Genomic DNA, 20,608 nt, shown 5'->3' with positions numbered 1-20,608 from the left:
CATCAGCTTCCACAGGCTATGTTAAAGCAAATATCTTCCAAAAGCTGCCTTTCTAACATCTCTAAGAGTATAAAAAGAAGCTGCCTGTTCTGTCATTTTGGTAGGTAGTTTAAACAATACCAGAAGGAACCACATTGTTTCTAGGAACTGGAAGATCTCTAAGAGTTTCCAAAATCTTATTCTGAGGGAGAAGATGAGTGTTGCATATTTATGAAGATAAAGGAGAACTGTCATGAAAATTGCTGCCATGAAGAAATAAGACCTTTTGAGGAACAGCAGGCTGTTTGCCCTATTTCAGATAATTTCTTACTGGCTTTGAATTATAGAATACAAACTCCAAAATGTATTTGTTGCTATTCAGCAAAGTTAGATTCCTTTTTCAAATTTTACCTGTTAATAATCTTCTTTGCACATGTTTTCATATTTGTTTATATACTAAAGCAAATATTAAGGACAGTTACCTTTAAAAGAAGGTACCGCGAGAAGATCAAACCAGTCCATACTCCAGGTAATAATGTCTGGCTGCTCACTGGAGGGAAGGATATTAGAGGCATAGATTAAGTACTTTGGCCACATCATGAGAAGACAGGAAAGCTTGGAAAAGATAATGATGCTGGGGAGAATGGAAGGAAAGGGGAAGAGAGGCTGACCAAACACAAGATAGATGGATGGTATCCATGAAGTGACTGGGTTGACCTTGAAGGAGCTGGGGGTGGCCACAGCCGACGGGCAGCTCTGGCGTGAGCTGGACCATGAGTCACAAAGAGTCGGAAGCGACTGAATGAATAAACAGCAACACACCTTTTAAAAATCTATATTAAGAAATTTATAATCAGACACAACAGTAAAAAATTAACTGCTTCTGATTCTCTTAATTAAGATTTGGTACACATAAGTTCATTTCTATCACAGGAGTTTATTTTGCTATTTCTTTAATACAAATCTTGTTCTGCAGATGGCCCTGCCTTATTGGGGCAAAAAAGGCTTTGTTCTAAATGGAGAATATTCACCTGCTGTTGCTTACAGGCAGTACCCAAGTTACAAACATCTGATTTACAAGTGACTCAGTTAAGAACAGGGCTGAGACAACAGGAAGTGAGAGAAATCTACCCCAGGAAGGGAAATTCACTCCTGAAAGAGTTATCATGGGAAAAGATGTCTCCACTGAAGCTTTATCTCCAATCCTTGTTTCCACAACAAGCCATTTTTTTTGAAATCCAATAATCTCAGGGACAGAAAGTCAGATTAAATCTTTTGAATTGGGGCATAGACTGCAAAACAAACACTGCAGGGGTGTTACCCTTCCCTATGCTTGCGAATGACTAGGAGTATCTCTGTCTTGTCTGGATTCAATTTCAATTTGTTCACCCTCATCCAGACCGTCACAGCAGCCAAGCACCGGTTCAGGACCTGGGCAGCCTCCTTAGTAGCGGGTGGGAAAGAGTGACAGAGTTGGGCATCATCTGCGTACAAATGACACCGTACCCCGAAACTCCGGATGATCTCCCCCAGTGGCTTCATGTATATGTTGAACAACATAGGAGATAGTATTGAGCCCTGAGGAACCCCAGAAGACAAAGGATGTGAGGTTGAACAGGTGTCTCCCAACAACACCTTCTGGGTGCGACCCTCCAGAAAGGACCGGAGCCACTGTAAAACAGTGCGCCCCAGGCCCATTCTGGCGAGGCGTCCCAGAAGGATACCATGGTCGATGGTCTCGAAGGCTGCTGAGAGGTCCAGCAGAACCAACAGGGACACACTCCCCCTGTCTAGCTCCCGGCGTAGATCATCATCTAAGGTGACCAAGGCTGTCTCGGTTCCATGTCCAGACTCTGCTGGATCCAGATAATCCGTGTCTTCCAAGAATACCTGGAGTTGTGAGACTATCACATGTTCCAGGACTTTGCCCCAAAAGGGGAGATTGGAAACAGGCCAATAGTTGACGAACTGAGTGAGGTCCAAGTGATGGTTTTTTCAACAGCGGTTTTATTACAGCTTGTTTTAAGCTCGCTGGAATCTTGCCTTCCTGAAGGGAGGTATTAACCACTACCGTTACCCACTCGGCCAATCCTCCTCTGGCCTCCGTCAAAAGCCAGGATGGGCAGGGGTCTAGGATGCATGTGGTCGCTCTCATTCCTCCAAGTATCTTGTCCACATCCTCGGGTTTCACCAACTGAAATGAATCCATCAAAACCGGACAGGCAGATGCTTGTGTTACATTCTCAGAGACTGCTGTTAACATGGTGTCCAGGCCAGAATGGATCAAAGCGACTTTGTCAGCGAAGAACCGAGTGGACAATATGATAGCCAAATACTTTTCATCATCTTTGGGCATGCTCTGGACACTGGATGGCCATGCAATCTGATTCTTGGCCAATTGAAGTGTGTCCCCACATAATGTCACTCTCAGGCTTAAGCGGCCTGAGGAAAGGGCCTGAGGCTGTTAGGAATGGTGGGGGTTAGAGTCCAAAACACCTGGAGAGCCCAACTTTGCCCAGGCCTGATTTAAAGGCCTTTCCTGTGGCATCTTTACTGTAAAGGGCCATGTTGCCTTTGGCTGTCGCTTGTTCCTTTAATGAAGATCTTGGAGTCCTCGTGGACAACAAGTGCGCCTTCCCAGATTAGGAAATCTCCACTACTGAGTCCTACAAGCACTTTACCAGAACCAATGATTGCTGCACATTGCACATCGCACTTGCCCTAGTAACCCTCTATACACCTCCTGTCAATTCAGCACTTTTAATCCTTGTACCTACCTTTTGGCCCGGCCCAGTTTTATTGTGTTTTAATGTACTGTGCTTGTTGTTTATTTTGCTTTAATTTGTTTTAATTTTGATTTGCTTGATTGTATTGTTATGTTGTATTGTTGTGGCCTCGGCCTGTTGTAAGCCGCATCGAATCCTCTGGGAGATGCTAGCGGGGTACAAATAAAGTATAATAATAATAATAATAATAATAATAATAATAATAATAATGTGATGTGGCGGCCAAAAAAGCCAATGGGATTTTGGCCTGCATCAATAGGAGCATAGTGTCTAGATCTAGGGAAGTAATGCTACCCCTCTATTTCGCTTTGGTTAGACCACACCTGGAATATTGTGTCCAATTCTGGGCACCACATTTCAAGAGAGACATTAACAAGCTGGAATGTGTCCTGAGGAGAGCGACTAAAATGATCAAGGGTCTGGAGAACAAGCCCTATGAGGAGCGGCTTAAGGAGCTGGGCATGTTTAGCCTGAAGAAGAGAAGGCTGAGAGGAGATATGATAGCCATGTATAAATATGTGAAAGGAAGTCACAGGGAGGAGGGAGCAAGCTTGTTTTCTGCTTCCCTGAAGACTAGGACGCAGAACAATGGCTTCAAACTACAAGAGAGGAGATTCCATCTGAACATGAGGAAGAACCTTCTGACTGTGAGAGCCGTTCAGCAGTGGAACTCTCTGCCCTGGAGTGTGGTGGAGGCTCCTTCTTTGGAAGCTTTTAAAGAGAGGCTGGATGGCCATCTGTCAGGGGTGATTTGAATGCAATATTCCTGCTTCTTGGCAGGGGGTTGGACTGGATGGCCCATGAGGTCTCTTCCAATTCTTTGATTCTATGATTCTATGAAGTAGCTGGAGGCTGTCCTGCTTTCTTCGCCCCTCCTTCCTTTCCTATTGTCCTCGAGCCAGCGGAGGCGGTCGTTAGGCCATGGGAGCATTCGAACCGGCCAATAGCTGCGTGAGAGTGGGCGGGACAACTCGGGAAGCAGCCAATCGGCTTTTCAGTTTGACGGCCAATGGGGAAGCAGAGCGGCAGATATGAGATGGCGACGGTATCGGCTGTGAGGGGAAGAGAAGGAGGGAAACGGAATAATTGCGGGTAAGATGGTCGGTTGTCCAGCCACGGCTGCGCAGAAGGCGGGAGGCAGCCTTGTGGGGAAACGCGAAGGGGAGATCTGTGGTTGTTGGTGGAAGGAAATGGAGAGATGGCTTGCAAATACCACATCTCGATGGAGGAAACGTGGCTCTAGGTAGGGAGGAAAGAAGGCCCAGGCCACTCTCCAAGGCAGAGTCTCGCTCTCCCAGATCTGGGGCCTGCAAGGTACTTTGAACTCCTTTGGGGTTTGGAAAAGTGGGGCCTCAGCACACTAGAGCTGAAAGAGAATGCCTCCCACTTATTTATTATTCATTTTATTTACGACATTTATATGCTGCCCTTCTCACCCAGAACCACAATTCAAGAGAGATATTGACAAGCTGGAATGTGTCCAGAGGAGGGCGACTAAAATGATCAAGGGTCTGGAGAACAAGCCCTATGAGGAGCGGCTTAAGGAGCTGGGCATGTTTAACCTGAAGAAGAGAAGGCTGAGAAGAGATAAATATGTATAAATATGTGAGAGGAAGCCACAGGGAGGAGGGAGCAAGCTTGTTTTCTGCTGCCCTGGAGACTAGGACACGGAATAATGGCTTCAAACTACAAGAGAGGAGATTCCATCTGAACATGAGGAAGAACCTCCTGACTGTGAGAGCCGTTCAGCAGTGGAACTCTCTGCCTCGGAGTGTGGTGGAGACCCCCTCTTTGGAAGCTTTTAAACAGAGGCTGGATGGCCATCTGTCAGGGGTGATTTGAATGCAATATTCCTGTTTCTTGGCAGGGGGTTAGACTGGATGGCCCATGAGGTTTCTTCCAACTCTTTGATTCTATGATTCTATAAGGGGACTCAGCGGCTTACTCATATTATTATACATACATTATATATATACACACACACACACACACACACACACACACATATATACACACATGATTCTATAAGGGGACTCAGCGGCGTACTCATTATTATACATACAATATATATATATATATATATATATATATATACACACACACACACACACACACACTAGCAGTCCCCTGCCACGTGTTTGCTGTGGCCCAGTCCGGTGATCTGGAAAATAAAGTAATGAGAAAATGTTGGTTTCTAATATATGTAATGTCTTTCTTCTTGTGGGTAAACAGTATTTCTTGCTGTTTCTTTGCCAGTAATGATGTGAAGATTGTCTGGTTTGTCTACTCTGGAACATGCAACATATCATTGTCCTTCTTTGGGGTCCCTTTCAAATCTTTGATACTGCATCTGTAATATACATATATGTTTGTGTGTGAGTGGCTGGATGGCCCTTTGTCAGGAGGGCTTTGATTATATTTTCTTGCCCTGGTGAAAGGAGTTGGACTGGATGGCCTTAAGACAGCATTTCTCAACCTGGAGTTTGGGACCCCTGGGGGTGTTGTGAGGGGGGGGGGGTGTCAGAAGGGTCACCAAAAGCCACCAGTAAACAGTATTTTCTGTTGGCCATGAGGGTTCTGTGTGGGACGTTTGCCTCAATTCTGTCGTTGGTGGTGTTCAGAATGCTCTTTTATTGTAGGTGAACTATAAATCCCAGTAACTACAACTCCCAAATGTCAAGGTCTATTTTCCTCAAACACCATCTGTGTTCATATTTGGGTATATTGAGTATTCATGCCAAGTTTGGTCCAGATTTATCATTGTTTGAATCCACAGTGTTCTCTGGATGCAGGTGAACTACAACTCCCAAACTCAAGGTCAATGCCCCCCAAACCCTTTGAGTGTTTTATGTTGGTCATGGGAGTCCTGTGTGCCACGTTGGGTTCAATTCCATCACTGATGGAGTTTAGAATGTTCTCTGATTGTAGGTGAACTATAAATCCCAGCAACTACAACTCCCAAATGACAAAATCAAATTTTTTTGAGTGAAGGACATACATTGGGTTGTTAGGTGTATCGTGTCCAAATTTGGTGTCAATTCCCCCAGTGGTTTTTGAATTCTGTTAATCCCACAAACGAACACATACACACACACATTATTAGCATAGTACAATATCTGCATTAAATATTACTATACTGTACTATACCATTATATTGGATTATTAGTAAGAATCTGATCTGGCAACAGTTGTCCACGCTCTTGTTACATCCTGAATAGATTACTTCAACACACTCTTTGTTGGGCTGCCTTTGAAGACCGTTCAGAAACTTCAAGTAGTCCAATGTGCTGCAGCCAGATTACTAACTGGAGCGACATACAGGAAGCACACCACCCCCTTGTTGTTTCAGCTCCACTGGCTGCTGATCCACTTCCGAACTTTGAATTGTGCTGGTTTTGACCTTTAAAGCTCTGTATGGTTCTGGCCCAGCTTACTTGTCTGAACGCATCTCCCACTACATCCCGTCTTGCAGTTTAAGATCATCCTGGGAGACCCTTCTCTTGCTCCCGCCATTATAGCAAATACGTCTGGCGGGGACAAGAGACAGGACCTTCTCAGCTGTAGCCTATGGAACTTGCTTCCCAACGAGGATCGGCTTCATCCCTCCTGTCTTTTAGGAAGGAATTGAAGTCATGGTTCTGAGACCAGGCTTTTGAACAGCAGGCATAATTAGTGCTTTGGATATCAAATTTGACTGGAATGGTGATATGGCAGTTAATACTATTTTTATTGTTTTAATTAATGTTCTATTTATTGCTTTAATTGTTGTTATATTGCTTTGTTATATTTAATGGCATCAAATTGTGCCAAATGTAAGCTGTTCTGAGTCCCCCTTCGGGTGTTAAAAAGGACAGGGTAGAAATGCGGAAATAAATAAATGAATAATATAGATATATAATTTTAATATCATATTATTATTAGTAGTAGTAGTAGTATTAGTATTATTTTGCATTAAATTATATTATATTATTAGCATAGCATGGGAGACAAGGTGGAACTGTCTTCTGCCCCCCTCTCTCTTAACTCTGGCCCAGAGTGGCAGTTGGTGCTGGGGGGAGGGGTCCCCAACTGATGACATATGCAGGAGACAAGATGGAACTGTCCCCTGGCCCCCTCTCTCTTCACTTGAAATCCTGTGTCTGCCTCCTGCAGAATTCTGGGGTGTGTAGTTTAGTGAGGTCCAGGACCTCTCTGGCTGAGCATGATAAAGCCCCCTCCCCTAAACTACAAGCCCCAGAATTCTGCAGGAGGCAGACTCAGGATTTCAAGTGGGATGCCTATTCTTTGCCTAATCTGTCGCCTCTAGTGTGCATCTGAATACTACAACTCCAGAGCACTACTTCCTAACCTTTGGTCCACCAGATGTTTTGGACTTCAAGTCCCAGAAGTGAATAATATAATAAGAAAACTTTATTTATGTCCCTCCCTATCTCCCTGAGGGGACTCAGGGTGATTTAAGAAGCTGAACAAAGACAGCTTCTTAACAAAGCTTCTGAACAAAGACCATCCCCCATCCCAAAAACAAATCCACATCTACATAAAAAATAATAACACATTATACTGCAATATTGCCATTAATATTATATGTAATATAAACTATAAAATTCTTATAAGGAAGGAAATATTATATATTATTATATTGTACCAAGGAGACCCCTGCTGAATCCAGGGAGTGGGGTGAGTGCCTGCTGTTAGCCCCAGCTTCTGCCAACCTCGTAATTCGAAAACATGCAAATGTGAGTAGATCAATAGGTACCGCTTCTGCAGGAAGGTAATGGCGCTTCATGCAGTCATGCCAGCCACATGACCTTGGAGGTGTCTATGGACAACACCAGCTCTTTAGCTTAGAAATGGAGATGAGCACCATCCCCAGAGTCAGACACGACTAGACTCAATGTTGAAGGCAAACCTTTACCTTTTTATATTATACAATGTCTATAACTCATGACAAACATTATGGAAGTTCCAATTATAACCAGCTGAAGGGCACCAAGGTGTGGAAGTGATGATAGCCTGATAACATGCTAGATATTTTGAAATTTATATTATGGGCCAGTGCTACTCAGTGTGTTGGCCCTGGTCTTGTGCTGTTTCCCGAGAAATTGGCTTCTGGTTCCTGATGTGTTTCCAGGAAAGAAAGAATGAAATGATTGTAGCAATACATTGGGATGGCGAGTAACCCACCATGTCAGATTGTCTGTATCAGTGCTTCTTAGGCTACTATGGTTGTAACGTTCTTGACCTGGGCTATGACAATAATCTACATGGTTTTAAAGAGACTATCCATAGAGAACAATAACATTTCTCTTGTTTCTTTTTTCACTTGCTGCCTCCAAATGGGGAAGAACAAACACCATGTGCTTTAAGGCTGTCAGGCTTACACTAGATCAGATGACATACATTCCCACTGGTTTGCAGCTTGGGTTTGCTCCTGGAACCCACCTTGGACATAGAAGGCCAGGTTTTGGCTCTAGCAGGGAGTACATCTACACAGTTCAGCCTTGTGCTTTAGCTGCACCTATTCCTTTAGATGTCAGATCTGTGCACAAAGATATACACCTTAGTTACGTCCCAGTTAAACTGTGGTAATATGCTTTACATGAGGCTGCCTTTTAATTGTGTTTGGGAACTTCATTTGAAGCCAGATTGCTAACTGGGGATGGCTACAGGGAGCACACACTCACTTGCTGCATCTGCTTCCAGTCTGTTTCTTGACATGATTAAAGCTCTAGTTTTGACCTATGAAGCCCTATTATAACTCAGATCCAGGTCATTTGAAGGGCTTTATTCTCTTCTAACAAATCTTCATATTCTGAGATTTGTTGGGGAGGCCTTTTCAAAGAGCCTGGCACCTTCCCTACTTTTTCCACAAACACGCTAAACACTTATCTTTCAACAGAACAATTAGGTGGGAGACACTTTCTGTAAGGTACTGAATTTTTCCATTATTTTAGTTTTTCTGTTGTGATTTTCGTGTTATGTTTTTAACTTGTTTTAATTTTTGTGACAGTCTGATCTCTTTATAACTTTTTACATTTATGCATTTTAAACCCATTTTTAAAACTACTATGATCTGCCTTTAATCTCAAACTTGGAAAAAGATGGAATATAAATAAATCTATCAATGCCGTCTTCCATTTATTTAATTACTTATATTTATGAATTTTAAATTTAATAATAAAATGTATGAGCGAGATATTGGTCGTATATAATAATAAATTCACAGAAAAATTGGCTCCATTTTTGATTTGATGCTATATAACCCTAAAAGATAACAGTTGCATGACACAGGTCAAAGGCAACAAGACCTTCCCTTGAAAGACTTCTAGAAACAACCAAGTTTTCTGTAGACTATTGAGAAATGTTTGCACTTTGGGGACAAAGAATTTGGGTGCTGTACCATTTTTCAAAGCAGACATAAACTGGACTTCTGATGTCTTAAATACTACTGGAAGATAGTCTCCCACTGATGACAGGATATGTGATATTAAACAGGGAATCATGCAATCTCTTTAATAACTTGGTACCTACAAATTCTTTAAATCTGATCTGTTAGCATGTAGGTGTTCAGTGCTGTTCTTCAGCAAAGATAGGATATGCCTGTAATAAGCTGCTCTATCTAGTTATTGACCTGATTCTGATATTCTGCACCAGCTGTAACTTCTGGATCATCAGCCTTGGCCAGCCTCAAACAGAACTTATTATGATAATCTAATCTTGAATTTAATAGTATCTGGACCACAGTGGCCAAGGTTAACAAATAGCAGAGCTCTTTCACTAGCTAAAACAGTCTGAATCCCTTTAGGAGATTCTTTTTAACTCCTACACTGAAAATTGTGAGACAGAAGAGTTGATATTAAGACATGAAAGCAATAACTGTATTGACTAAAAGAAAAAAGTCAGAATACACATTGTCATAATATCTTTACTGGGCTAGCAAAATGGCATAAAATGTTGCCAACTTTCAAGGTTACCAGGTATATATGGCAGGTTGTTTCAAGGAGTAGGTGTGGGACTGATGTTGAAAAATCATAACATTGGGGTGAGCAATTGAATTGTAGCTTCAAAATTACCAGGTTTTTCTTCTTTTTTATATTAAGAATGTAGTGATATATTTCGATAGTAACATGAGTTCATGCTGGGGAAACAAGCAACATTTTCTACTTAATTTTTGCTACTTTTACAGGCTATTTTAGAAAGCATTTTTAGCATTTCTGGTTTCTGTGACTTGTAAAATGCTGATGAGTAACACAACAAGGTAGCATTTAAGAAAAGCATTTAATGAGCTTTTAAAACAATGTAACAATTTTGAAAAAAGAGAGGTCTGGGCAATTTTGAAAAAAAGAGAGGTCTGGGCAGTCTTCAAAGGAGCAAATCTAAAGAGTTTGGAACACTGACTATTCAGTAACATCTTCCCAATCAAAGCATTCTAGTGACATCTTAATTAGAACCAAGACATGGGATGCAAATCCAGGCTCATTTTGGAGGCAGTAAATGGAATTGATGTGTGGTGTGCATTTTCTAGAAGTGTCTTATCTGCAATGAAAAATTAAATTGAGCAGAGGCTAAAATGATCAAAGCCCTCATACGCAGTCAGAGCAAGAACTGTTTGGTTCGACAGCATAGCCTTTTCCGTTTCTTAGTTGCCTGGAGCTTTGACTGTAGACAGCGTGACTGCAGCTCTGGTTGAGAAGAAATGCCGAAATTAACCCACAGCAGAAGCATCATTCTCTATATTACAACATTTCATATTGTTCTCAAAGAACTCTTTATGAAAGCCTCTTTTTGTTTCCTGAAATATCAATATTTTCTTCATGCAATTCTCAACAAAGAATTGATTGAAGACTGAACCTTGGGTCTGCTAACTGATGTGACTTTTCCCGAACCATATGTTCAGAATTTATATTACAGGGACCTTGATTAGCTCTTTATTTATTTTCAGCCATTGTCCTTGCACAGGGATTCAAGGTAGTTTTACAATAATTGATAAGGATAATAGCTAAAAAGCACATTAGTTAAAAAAAAAACATTTCAACAAGGCTAAATATGCTTTAATTGATACCTCTGTTAAAGCTTCTTTTAATGGCCAATCAGCCCTCCTTTTTCCTCTGAAGTTTTTCTTGGCAGCATCTGCACTGAGGGAAAAGGATTTTGGAAGAAATTTTCAAGCATTCTCTAGACATTTCAATATGTTTTTGTTTACTCAAGCAGGGTTTACCTGACCTGATTGGTGCATTTCATATAACATACTAGCTGTGCCCTGCCACGCGTTGCTGTGGCCTATAGTAAAACTTATCAAAGTTGAGGTAGATATCTGGACTATTATGAAAGAGAGGTACCTACCTATTCCTTCCCCCTTTTCCTCCCCCTTTCTCTACTTTCTTCCTTCTCTCCCTCTTTCTTTCTTTCCTTCTTTCACTACTTGGTTTCATCCTTCTCTCTTTCCTTCATTCCCTCCCCCTTTCTTCCTTTGCCTTTCTTCCCTCCCTGTTTGCTTCCTTCTTTAACTTTTTATTTCCTTTCATTTCACCACCATCATAACAATAACAATAATGCAATGCATTGCCTCTGGGACCTGACACCTCTCCCATTCCCCCTAAAAGGGTCTCATAGGAACAATAGCATCATCATAATAATAATAGAAATAACAACCTTTACCCGCCACGTGTTGCTGTGGCCAATCTTCCCTCTTTCTCTCCTTCTTTCCCTCCCTCCCTCCTCCTTCCTTCCTTCCTTCCTTCCTTCCTTCCTTCCTTCCTTCCTTCCCATCTTTCCTTCTCCTCTTCTTTCTCTATCTCTTTCCTTCCTTCCCCCTTTTTCTTTCTCTTCTGCTGTCTCTCTTTTCTTTCCTTCCATCTTTCCTTTTCTTTCCTTTTCTTCTTCCTCTAACTTTCCTTCCTTCCCCCTGTTTCTTTACCTCCCTTTCTCTTTCTTCCTTCTTTCCTTCCTTCCTGTCTTTCCTAGATTTTGACAGGGCGGGAAGGGGCGGGGTGGGGTTTGGAGGTGGCGTGAAGTAAAAGGAGGTAAGATTGGGGCAGGGGAGTGATGGAGCGTGGGGTTGCGTGTGTGTGTGCGGCGGGAGGGGGGGAGTGATGGAGCGTGGGGTTGCGTGTGTGTGTGCGGCAGGGTGTGTGTGTGTGCGGGAAGCGGCGCGGCGGGGCTTGGAGTGGGCATGGTTTCCGCAGAGGGAACGTTGGCCGGAAGGCCATGTGCGCGCGCGATGGAACTTGCGGCTGGGCGCCAATGCGCATGCTCAGTTGTTTTGCCATTTTGTGAGTGTGTTGTGTTGTTTTTCATTTTGAGTAGATATGTTTGTACCTTGTGGGTTGTGTTATGGGCACGGGAATTTTGGTTAAGTTTCGTTGGGGGATTTTTGAGTTTTGTTCTTTTGCCGTTTTGTGAGTGTGTTGTTGTGTTGTTTTTCATTTTGAGTAGATATGTTTGTACCTTGTGGGTTGTGTTATGGGCACGGGGATTTTAGTTAAGTTTCGTTGGGGGATTTTTGAGTTTTGTTGTTTTGCCGTTTTGTGAGTGTGTTGTTGTGTTGTTTTTCATTTTGAGTAGATATGTTTGTACCTTGTGGGTTGTGTTATGGGCACGGGGATTTTAGTTAAGTTTCGTTGGGGGATTTTTGAGTTTTGTTGTTTTGCCGTTTTGTGAATGTGTTGTTGTGTTGTTTTTCATTTTGAGTAGATATGTTTATACCTTGTGGGTTGTGTTATGGGCACAGGGATTTTGGTTAAGTTTCGTTGGGGGATTTTTGAGTTTTGTTGTTTTGCCGTTTTGTGAGTGTGTTGCTGTGTTGTTTTTCATTTTGAGTAGGTATGTTTGTTTCTTGTGGGTTATGTTATGGGCATGGGGATTTTAGTTAAGTTTCGTTGGGGGATTTTTGAGTTTTGTTGTTTTGCTGTTTTGTGAGTGTGTTGTTGTGTTGTTTTTCATTTTGAGTAGGTATGTTTGTACCTTGTGGGTTGTGTTATGGGCACGGGGATTTTGGTTAGGTTTCGTTGGGGTTTTTTTGAGTTTTGTTGTTTTGCCATTTTGTGAGTGTGTTGTTGTGTTGTTTTTCATTTTGAGTAGATATGTTTGTACCTTGTGGGTTGTGTTATGGGCACAGGGATTTTGGTTAAGTTTCGTTGGGGGATTTTTGAGTTTTGTTGTTTTGCCGTTTTGTGAGTGTGTTGTTGTGTTGTTTTTCATTTTGAGTAGATATGTTTGTACCTTGTGGGTTGTGTTATGGGCATGGGAATTTTGGTTAAGTTTCGTTGGGGGTTTTTTGAGTTTTGTTTCCTCGTTGGATGCCCCTAACAAATTTATATATATAGATTACTAGTTTTCAATTAAAAGTGTTTATGTGTTTAAGGGCCCTACTGTTATTCTTTCTATATTATTCCTGCCTCTGTTATCAAAGGTTCTGTTAACAGATGTCAGGCCCAAGAACACATCTACTTCCTTAGTTGAGGTATGCCTGTATAATTAAGGTGTCACTGGAATTATGAACAACTTAAACTGTAGCATAAAAAGGCAAAAAACAAACACTATAGCACACTGTTAAAAGACTATACACACACATATACACATTAATTCCAAGGGGCTTAAGTATGGAAGAATGGACCTAGATTTACTTCAGTAGGAAGGATGTTCTACATCATGAGAGCACTGAGAAGTCTCTATCCTGTCTTCCCATCAGATTTGCTTTGATGGGAAGGCAGTACCAAGATAATACCTTTTTGCTGTGGCTCATACAGCTAAGTTAGCTCTGTATCTGCAATGATAAGAATGAAGCTTTTTCTACTGTGCCTTTTCTTGAAATGGGCCTGGGCACATATTCATTTACTAGCCATGGGCACATATGGACATCACAACAAATCTGTATTCTCAAGAATACCAGCTTCCATGCATGAGGCAATGTGCTATGTCTGCTAGCCGATCACTCCAACTTGCAATGAGTGCAACTAAACAAATTACAGGCCTACATTCTTATTTGTCTAACATAGTGTCAGCTTGTGTGGTAACTTATTTCTTTCTTGAAAAGCCAGAGAAACAACCCAAAAAGAAACTCTGGGTTCTACATCTAGTGTAGTAGGAGAGAAATAAGCCAGAGCTTTGTCACCAGTGAAATTTGGAGAAGCAGACTAAGGTTTATGGCTTGTTTGACTGCTCCTGCTGCAAACAGAATAAATGGGTAGGAAATACAGTAATTTGCACATAAACCACAAGCTTAATGGAAGCAAAGTTTTAGACATGAGTCTTGAACATACCTGAGAAACTTTCAGATTCAGAAGCAGTTGGACAGACAGGTTTTTGCACCAGAGTTACCAATCTTATCTGGTTCTCCTTTGAGTCCACTCTTATTTGTTGAACTATAGCACTGGATTGAGTTGTATAGGGATTATGTTCTTGAGCATTTGGTTCCTTTTGTGAGTCAAACATTCTCAGCCCCAGGAAAACCTCTGATAGGGTCACCATAAGCCAGAAATGACCTGAAGACACACAACAACATTTTGCTCATTTTCTGTAATTCTGTCCTCGTTCACAATCTTAGAAAACAAAACTCAAACACATTCTGTAAAAATAACCACAATGTTCATTTTTCCTCTCCTGCTACCTTTTTAACTGTAAAGAGAGAATAGGAAATAAAACAGTAACACCAAAGCCTAATCTAGTGAACACTGAGATACCATAATAATAAAAGCTGAAAGAGTCTAAAATGAAAAGCAAACAAGAGTTTTCCATTATCTGACAATCCCCTGATCAGCTTCTTTCTAGTATACAAACTGGGAAAAGGGGCTGATTGCATCTTTAACATGGCTGCAGTTCACAGCTTTCTCCCTCCTATTGTGTGTGGCCAGCTTGTCTAAAAAGCATTCTGATTATATGTGCTGTCTTGCATTTCCATTTCATTAGTCCTAATAATAGGCAGGCATATTTTTGTGCGCAGGAGGGTTGCTGATAAAGTGACCTTTCTGAATTACAAAGCCCAGTAAAGTGTAGCATGGGCTATAGAGGTTTGGGCTATTCTCAGCTGTGAAAGCTTTAATCATAAAAAGGCTGGGTGGAATGCTGGTTATAAAGTCAGATAAAAATGGGCCACCAGTCAGCTTGTTTGTCTGTTATAATGTGCCCAAAGTCAATGGAGATAAAACAAGAAAAAGGCTATAACAAGAAAATCCTACAAAGAGAAAAAAATCAGCAAAGGCCTTAATCTCAGTCTTGTACATCACATGTAGTTGTACAATGAAAATTTAAAAATAAAATCGGAAGAGAGGATGTTAAGGAGCACTTTCTGACACAGATTTGCTGCATAGTTCTGGAGTAAGATGACATGGGAAATGGTTCTAGAGCACAACTTTCCAAACTTTTCATGTTGATGACACACTTTTTAGACATGCATTATTTCACTACACAATAATTCTGTTTTGCTAGAAAATGAGAGGTTAAGTTAAGCCAACTTCTTATAAGAGGTATGGGCATATACATAACTGGAATAACGAAATGTATTGAGATAAAACATATGTCATGAAAACCTTTCATTTATATACTTAAATAACTATGATTTATTGATTGTTTCCCATAGATTCAGAGGTTTCTCATTACATTCGTACGACACACCTGTACATCGAAGTCAACACACTAGCAACACACAGTTTGGAAAGCTCTGGAGAGTATTAGACCAAATGGAGGGATGGTAGAATGTGCTAGGTGAAGTGGCAGGTTTTTAATGGATTCCATTTCCAGAGATTATATTCCCTGATTAAGGTGGACAAGACTATAAGGCCAAGAAGTCCACTTTGGATGTAGATTATAAGCCAACAGACAGGACAGACTTGGAGCAAATTTATTGTGATGTTTACATGATCCTACTGGTGGAATAAAGGACAGATATGATTCCGGGGAGCGGCGTGAGCTTCCGCTGTCAGCCCTAGCTTCTGCCAACCTAGCAGTTCGAAAACATGCAAATGTGAGTAGATCAATAGGTACCGCTCCGGCGGGAAGGTAACGGCGCTCCATGCAGTCATGCCGGCCACATGACCTTGGAGGTGTCTATGGACAACGCTGGCTCTTTGGCTTAGAAATGGAGATGAGCACCACACCCCAGAGTCAGACATGACTGGACTTAATGTCAGGGGACTACCTTTACCTTTTTATCACATTTATCAGGGCTGGAAAGACATTCAGTTGGCATGCCACTTGTCTGTAAGGGTTGCATCCGGTCCATGAGTTTCATCTGAGAGTTTCTCCCCTCGCTCCTGATATCCCTCACCCTGACCCTTCCCTTCACCGTGCCTGCTGTGTTTCCATGGAGACAATCACTCCTGGTTTGCTCTCCTCTATATCTGCTTCAGGTGTGCTAACGGGCAAGGCATGGCCTACTTTTATGGTTCCCCACAACATCAGGAAAGGGGGTCATGACATTTAACTTAAGGACACCTACAGAACCTTTCTTGTTCATAACTTGGGGACTGCCTGTTTATGCAAGACAGATGATCCCATTTGTCACAAAGATGAGCTCAGGATGTTTGTCCATTCAGTTGAAGCTGAGAGTATGCCACTTCTGCAGAAAAGGAGACTTGGCAAACATGTATTGATTTAATGTATTGTCGAAGGCTTTCATGGCTGGAATCACTAGGTTCTTGTGGGTTTTTTCGGGCTATATGGCCATGTTCTAGAGGCATTTTTCCTGACGTTTTGCCTGCATCTATGGCAAGCATCCTCAGAGGTAGTGAGGTCTGTTGGAATTAGGACAATGGGTTTATATATCTGTGGAATGGCTGGGGTGGGGCAAAGAGCTTTTCTCTGCTGGAGCTAGGTGTGAATGTTTCAACTGACCACCTTCATTAGCATTTGAAGGCCTGGCTGAGCCTGGGGGAATGTTTTGTTGAGAGGTGTTAATCTGTGCCTGGTTGTTTCCTCTCTGTTGTTTTGCTGTTGTAATTTTAGAGTTTTTTTAATACTGGTAGCCAGATTTTGTTCATTTTCATGGTCTCCTCCTTTCTGTTGAAATTGTCCACATGCTTGTGGATTTCAATGGCTTCTCTGTGTAGTCTGACATGGTGGTTGTTGGAGTGGTCCAGCATTTCTGTGAAAATCTGGCTACCAGTATTAAAAAACTCTAAAATTACAACAGCAAAACAACAGAGAGGAAACAACCAGGCACATCTTAACACCTCTCAACAAAACATTCCCCCAGGCTCAGCCAGGACTTCAAATGCTAATGAAGGTGGTCAGTTGAAACATTCACACCTAGCTCCAGTAGAGAAGAGCTCTTTGCCCCACCCCAGCCATTCCACAGATATATAAACCCATTGTCCTAATTCCAACAGACCTCACTACCTCTGAGGATGCTTGCCATAGATGCAGGCAAAACGTCAGGAAAAATGCCTCTAGAACATGGCCATATAGCCCGAAAAAACCCACAAGAACCTTATGAATTCATTTACTTTCTGAATGGGCAGCCAAGCCCTTGGTTATCCAGAGCTACCACTTTTGTCTTTTGAATCTTGCACCTTTGGTTTCACACGAAACTGGACACTTAAGTTAATCAAAGATTCATCTGCATATCCACATTACCACTTCCTCCAGGCTCATGCCCTCAGCAACAGATTGGACCAACCATCAGCTGTCTTTCTTCCATTACAGGAATCTCTTCTTGCAGGCTGTGATGTCAGGAGAAGCTCTGGCCAATCCTGGCGTGAATCCTACTTTCCCTCTCTTTTCAGCCAATCAGGGGAGGGAGCGGGAAGTCTGAATAGCTGTCAGAACTACATAAAATGTAATTTATTTTTCTGAGAATTTGTGCTTGTACCTTTGAAAGCATGCTGCTTGTACTTGCATCCTTTTTAACCAAATTGTAATAAACCTCTGTAGCTTTGCCTTCAACCTGGAGCACTTGTTCTCTGTCCTAGCTGATTTGCTTTAGTGGAAGCTCACTGGGCACAGACCTCCTTATCTGTGGTCCTAGCTGAAATCACTACAGAATGACTCTTGACTTATCCATAGATCATTTCAAAATTCAATATTTTGACCCCAAATCTTTCCTTGATTAAAAAAAAAATCAGGAATATCATAAAATGGTTAAGACTATGTTGATGTGCTTATTAATGAAAGATTATGTTCCAAAGGTAATGTTTCAGTTTATGTCCTAGGAATATCAATTGTGAGACAAAAAGGCCAAAATCATGACATGTGGTTCTGCAATATAGGTCCTCAAGCAAGACTGGAATTACAGTAAACATGGGCAATGGAAGTGCCCAGTCTGAATGTGGAGAATGGATAGTTTGGGGGGGGGGGGGAATACTGTGTGCTCTTGATATTTGTTGAGGTTTGCATTAAGGACTGACCTAACCCTCCCCATGAGTACCAAAATGCACAGATGCTTAAATTCCAATCTATATAGAGGTGTAGTAAAATGGTGTCTTCTATATAAAATGGCAAAATAAGGCTTTTTGGATTCTTAAAAATGTTGTCAAGCCACGGATGGTTGAATCTCTGCATGCAAAATCTATGGATTCATAGGGCCGAGTATAATGACACAGAAAGTTTATAATGGATAAATGGGAAAAATGTGTGATCAAGATAAAAAGTTGTTTTGGCCTGTGGCTTAACTACTTTAACCTCTGGTTCCTCTGCTCTGCAATACAGCACCTAAGCCTTTAATCAAGGCTGAACATATATGACTGAAACAATAGTATGCACTTTCTCAATTTATTACTGCCTCCCCTTCCTCTCTAATGTTTGCTCTGAGCCAAATTTTAGATTGCTGTTCATTAAGTCAAGCTCTGTGGACCAAGGACTGATTTTCTCCTATTCTGTCAATCACCATGCACAGTGACTGTGCCAAATAATATATATACACGAATAAGCGAAATAAACCAGCAAGAGCACGAGAGAGGCTCTTGATACCTCTGGGAGGCTAATTTCAAATACAATTACTGGAAAAAGGTTTTATAGCCAACTCTTTAAAACAATGGATAGAGTTTATCAAAGTATATGCCAGGAAATTGTGTTTCCTTACGTATTTTAGTTTGATAAAGGTCATGCAGCTCGCATCCCTGCCCCACAGAATGTGGTATAAGTCGGTTAGTTGATCTGAATTCTGCCTTTGCTCTGCATGAAGGTCAATGCATTTGTGCCAAGAGGGCCAATAAATGAGTCTTTTGTGTTATTTCGTGCGCATGGAATTTGCATAGGATGTGCTGGAGCAGGCAGATCTGTTTTGGAAAACAAGGAACACGTTCTTCTTGCAGCCTCCTTGCTTCCCAATGCCTCATCAGAAGCTTTCAGCACTTGTGTAAGAGATTTGATTTTCTATATATTTCACTAATAGGTAGTATAGATTTCCTGAAAGTTAATAATTTTAAAAGCCTCAAATTGGCAGATATTTGCTTCTCTTGGAATATTGCTTGATAGACGCTAGCTTTTTAGTTCAATGGCTTTTCCTTGAAGTTTGGCATAATGGCTGGGGCAGTAGGGGAGAGAGAATGACTAGCATTGCTGTTTTAAAGAATAAGCATCTTTCTTGAGAAGAAAGGCTATTGACTGTTCTACCTCTCCTTAGAAGGCAATGTTAAATCCAGTTAGATCATGCAAGAATGTGGAGAAAGCATGCTTAGTGGCAAAGCTGGCTTGGCTGGCACAGATGTTAAAACGGCATAATGGACAGCAAGCATGAGGTCAGTCAGCATACATCCCCAACTGTTTCAACCGAACTGCTCCATCTTGCTTTTGGCTTGTTAAGCACATTAAACCGCAGAACAGCCGATGAAGCTAGACTAGAATCAGATTGCCCTTGGCAGCATTCTCCCTTAGCTGCTGGGGAAAGCTGCTTCTCTTCTCTGTGGCCTTCTGCCTTTGGAGTTATTTTATCAGTCTTAAGAGCTCTGATTCTTCAAGTCCTCCTATTGTTAGGGTCTCTAACACTATCTTGAGCCAGTTGGCAGGCATGGCCTGTCAGGGGATGGTCCTCAGAAATCTTGACATTTAAAAAAAAAATCCACCATATCAAGACATCGCAGCTCGTAAGAAAGAGCTATTGATTTCAGACACCAGCTTCCTCTCCCCATGTGTTTTGAATGCTTGGCTTGCAATAAACTGATCATAATTCACCTCTAAAAAAAAGTTTCCTATGAAACTTGAAATGAAATGAAACTTTATTTATAGCCCGCCCTATCTCCCCAAACGGACTCAGGGCAGCTCACAACAAATACACAGTGGCAAACATTCAGTGCCAACAATAATATATAAAAAAAATCAGAAACAACTCAATAAATTTTAAAGCAACTTAAATAAACCAGATGTAACACAATACACATAATTACAAACACATTACTTCATTAAAATTCATTAAAAAGCTCTAAGATTGGGCTAAAAGTTTTGGAAGGGTGGATGGTGAACCGCAGATTAACAGAGCAGATATTAGCAGCTAGGCAAGAGTGCATATAGGTGTACTTAATCCTCCTCCCCATAAGCTAAATTGCATAGATGAGTTTTTAATAACTTTTTAAAGGAGAGGAGGGAGGAGGCCATTCTTAATTCTTTAGGGAGGGAGTCCCAAAGGTGGGGCGCAATCATGGAGAAGGCCCTCTCTCTTGTTCCCACCAGCCACACTTGAAACCGGGGTGGGACCAAGAGGAGGACCCCATCAGCTGACCACAGCTGATTTGAGTTGGTTTGTATATGGAGACACGGTCTTTCAAATATAAATATAGTTATATTTATGCTATCAACGTACACCAGCAGTAAAAGTGGACTAGAAAGAAATTTTATATCCTTGCTTAAAGATGAATATTCTACAAAATTTAGATTGATCTAACTTACATATCTACTCTGATCTTCCTGATTTC

General features: G+C 41.5%; 1 protein-coding gene across 2 annotated transcripts in view; it reads left to right on the top strand.

Moving 5' to 3' along the window:
• Positions 1 to 3,774: 3,774 nt before the first annotated feature.
• The window catches only part of ARHGAP19 (Rho GTPase activating protein 19), a 33,973-nt gene continuing 17,139 nt past the window's right edge, over positions 3,775 to 20,608 (top strand). Inside the window, exon 1 of one of the 2 annotated variants that reach the window (XM_060768233.2) lies at positions 3,775 to 3,857. In XM_060768233.2, coding sequence (XP_060624216.2) covers positions 3,775 to 3,857 — 83 coding nt within the window. Of the gene's footprint in view, positions 3,858 to 18,971; positions 19,057 to 20,608 lie in introns of those variants that run through there. The other variant, XM_060768234.2, reaches the window with a different exon arrangement.

Source organism: Anolis sagrei, chromosome 3 (assembly GCF_037176765.1).
Source record: "Anolis sagrei isolate rAnoSag1 chromosome 3, rAnoSag1.mat, whole genome shotgun sequence".
NCBI classification, from domain to species: Eukaryota; Metazoa; Chordata; class Lepidosauria; order Squamata; family Dactyloidae; genus Anolis; species Anolis sagrei.
This window is presented reverse-complemented; position numbering and strand designations above follow the sequence as displayed.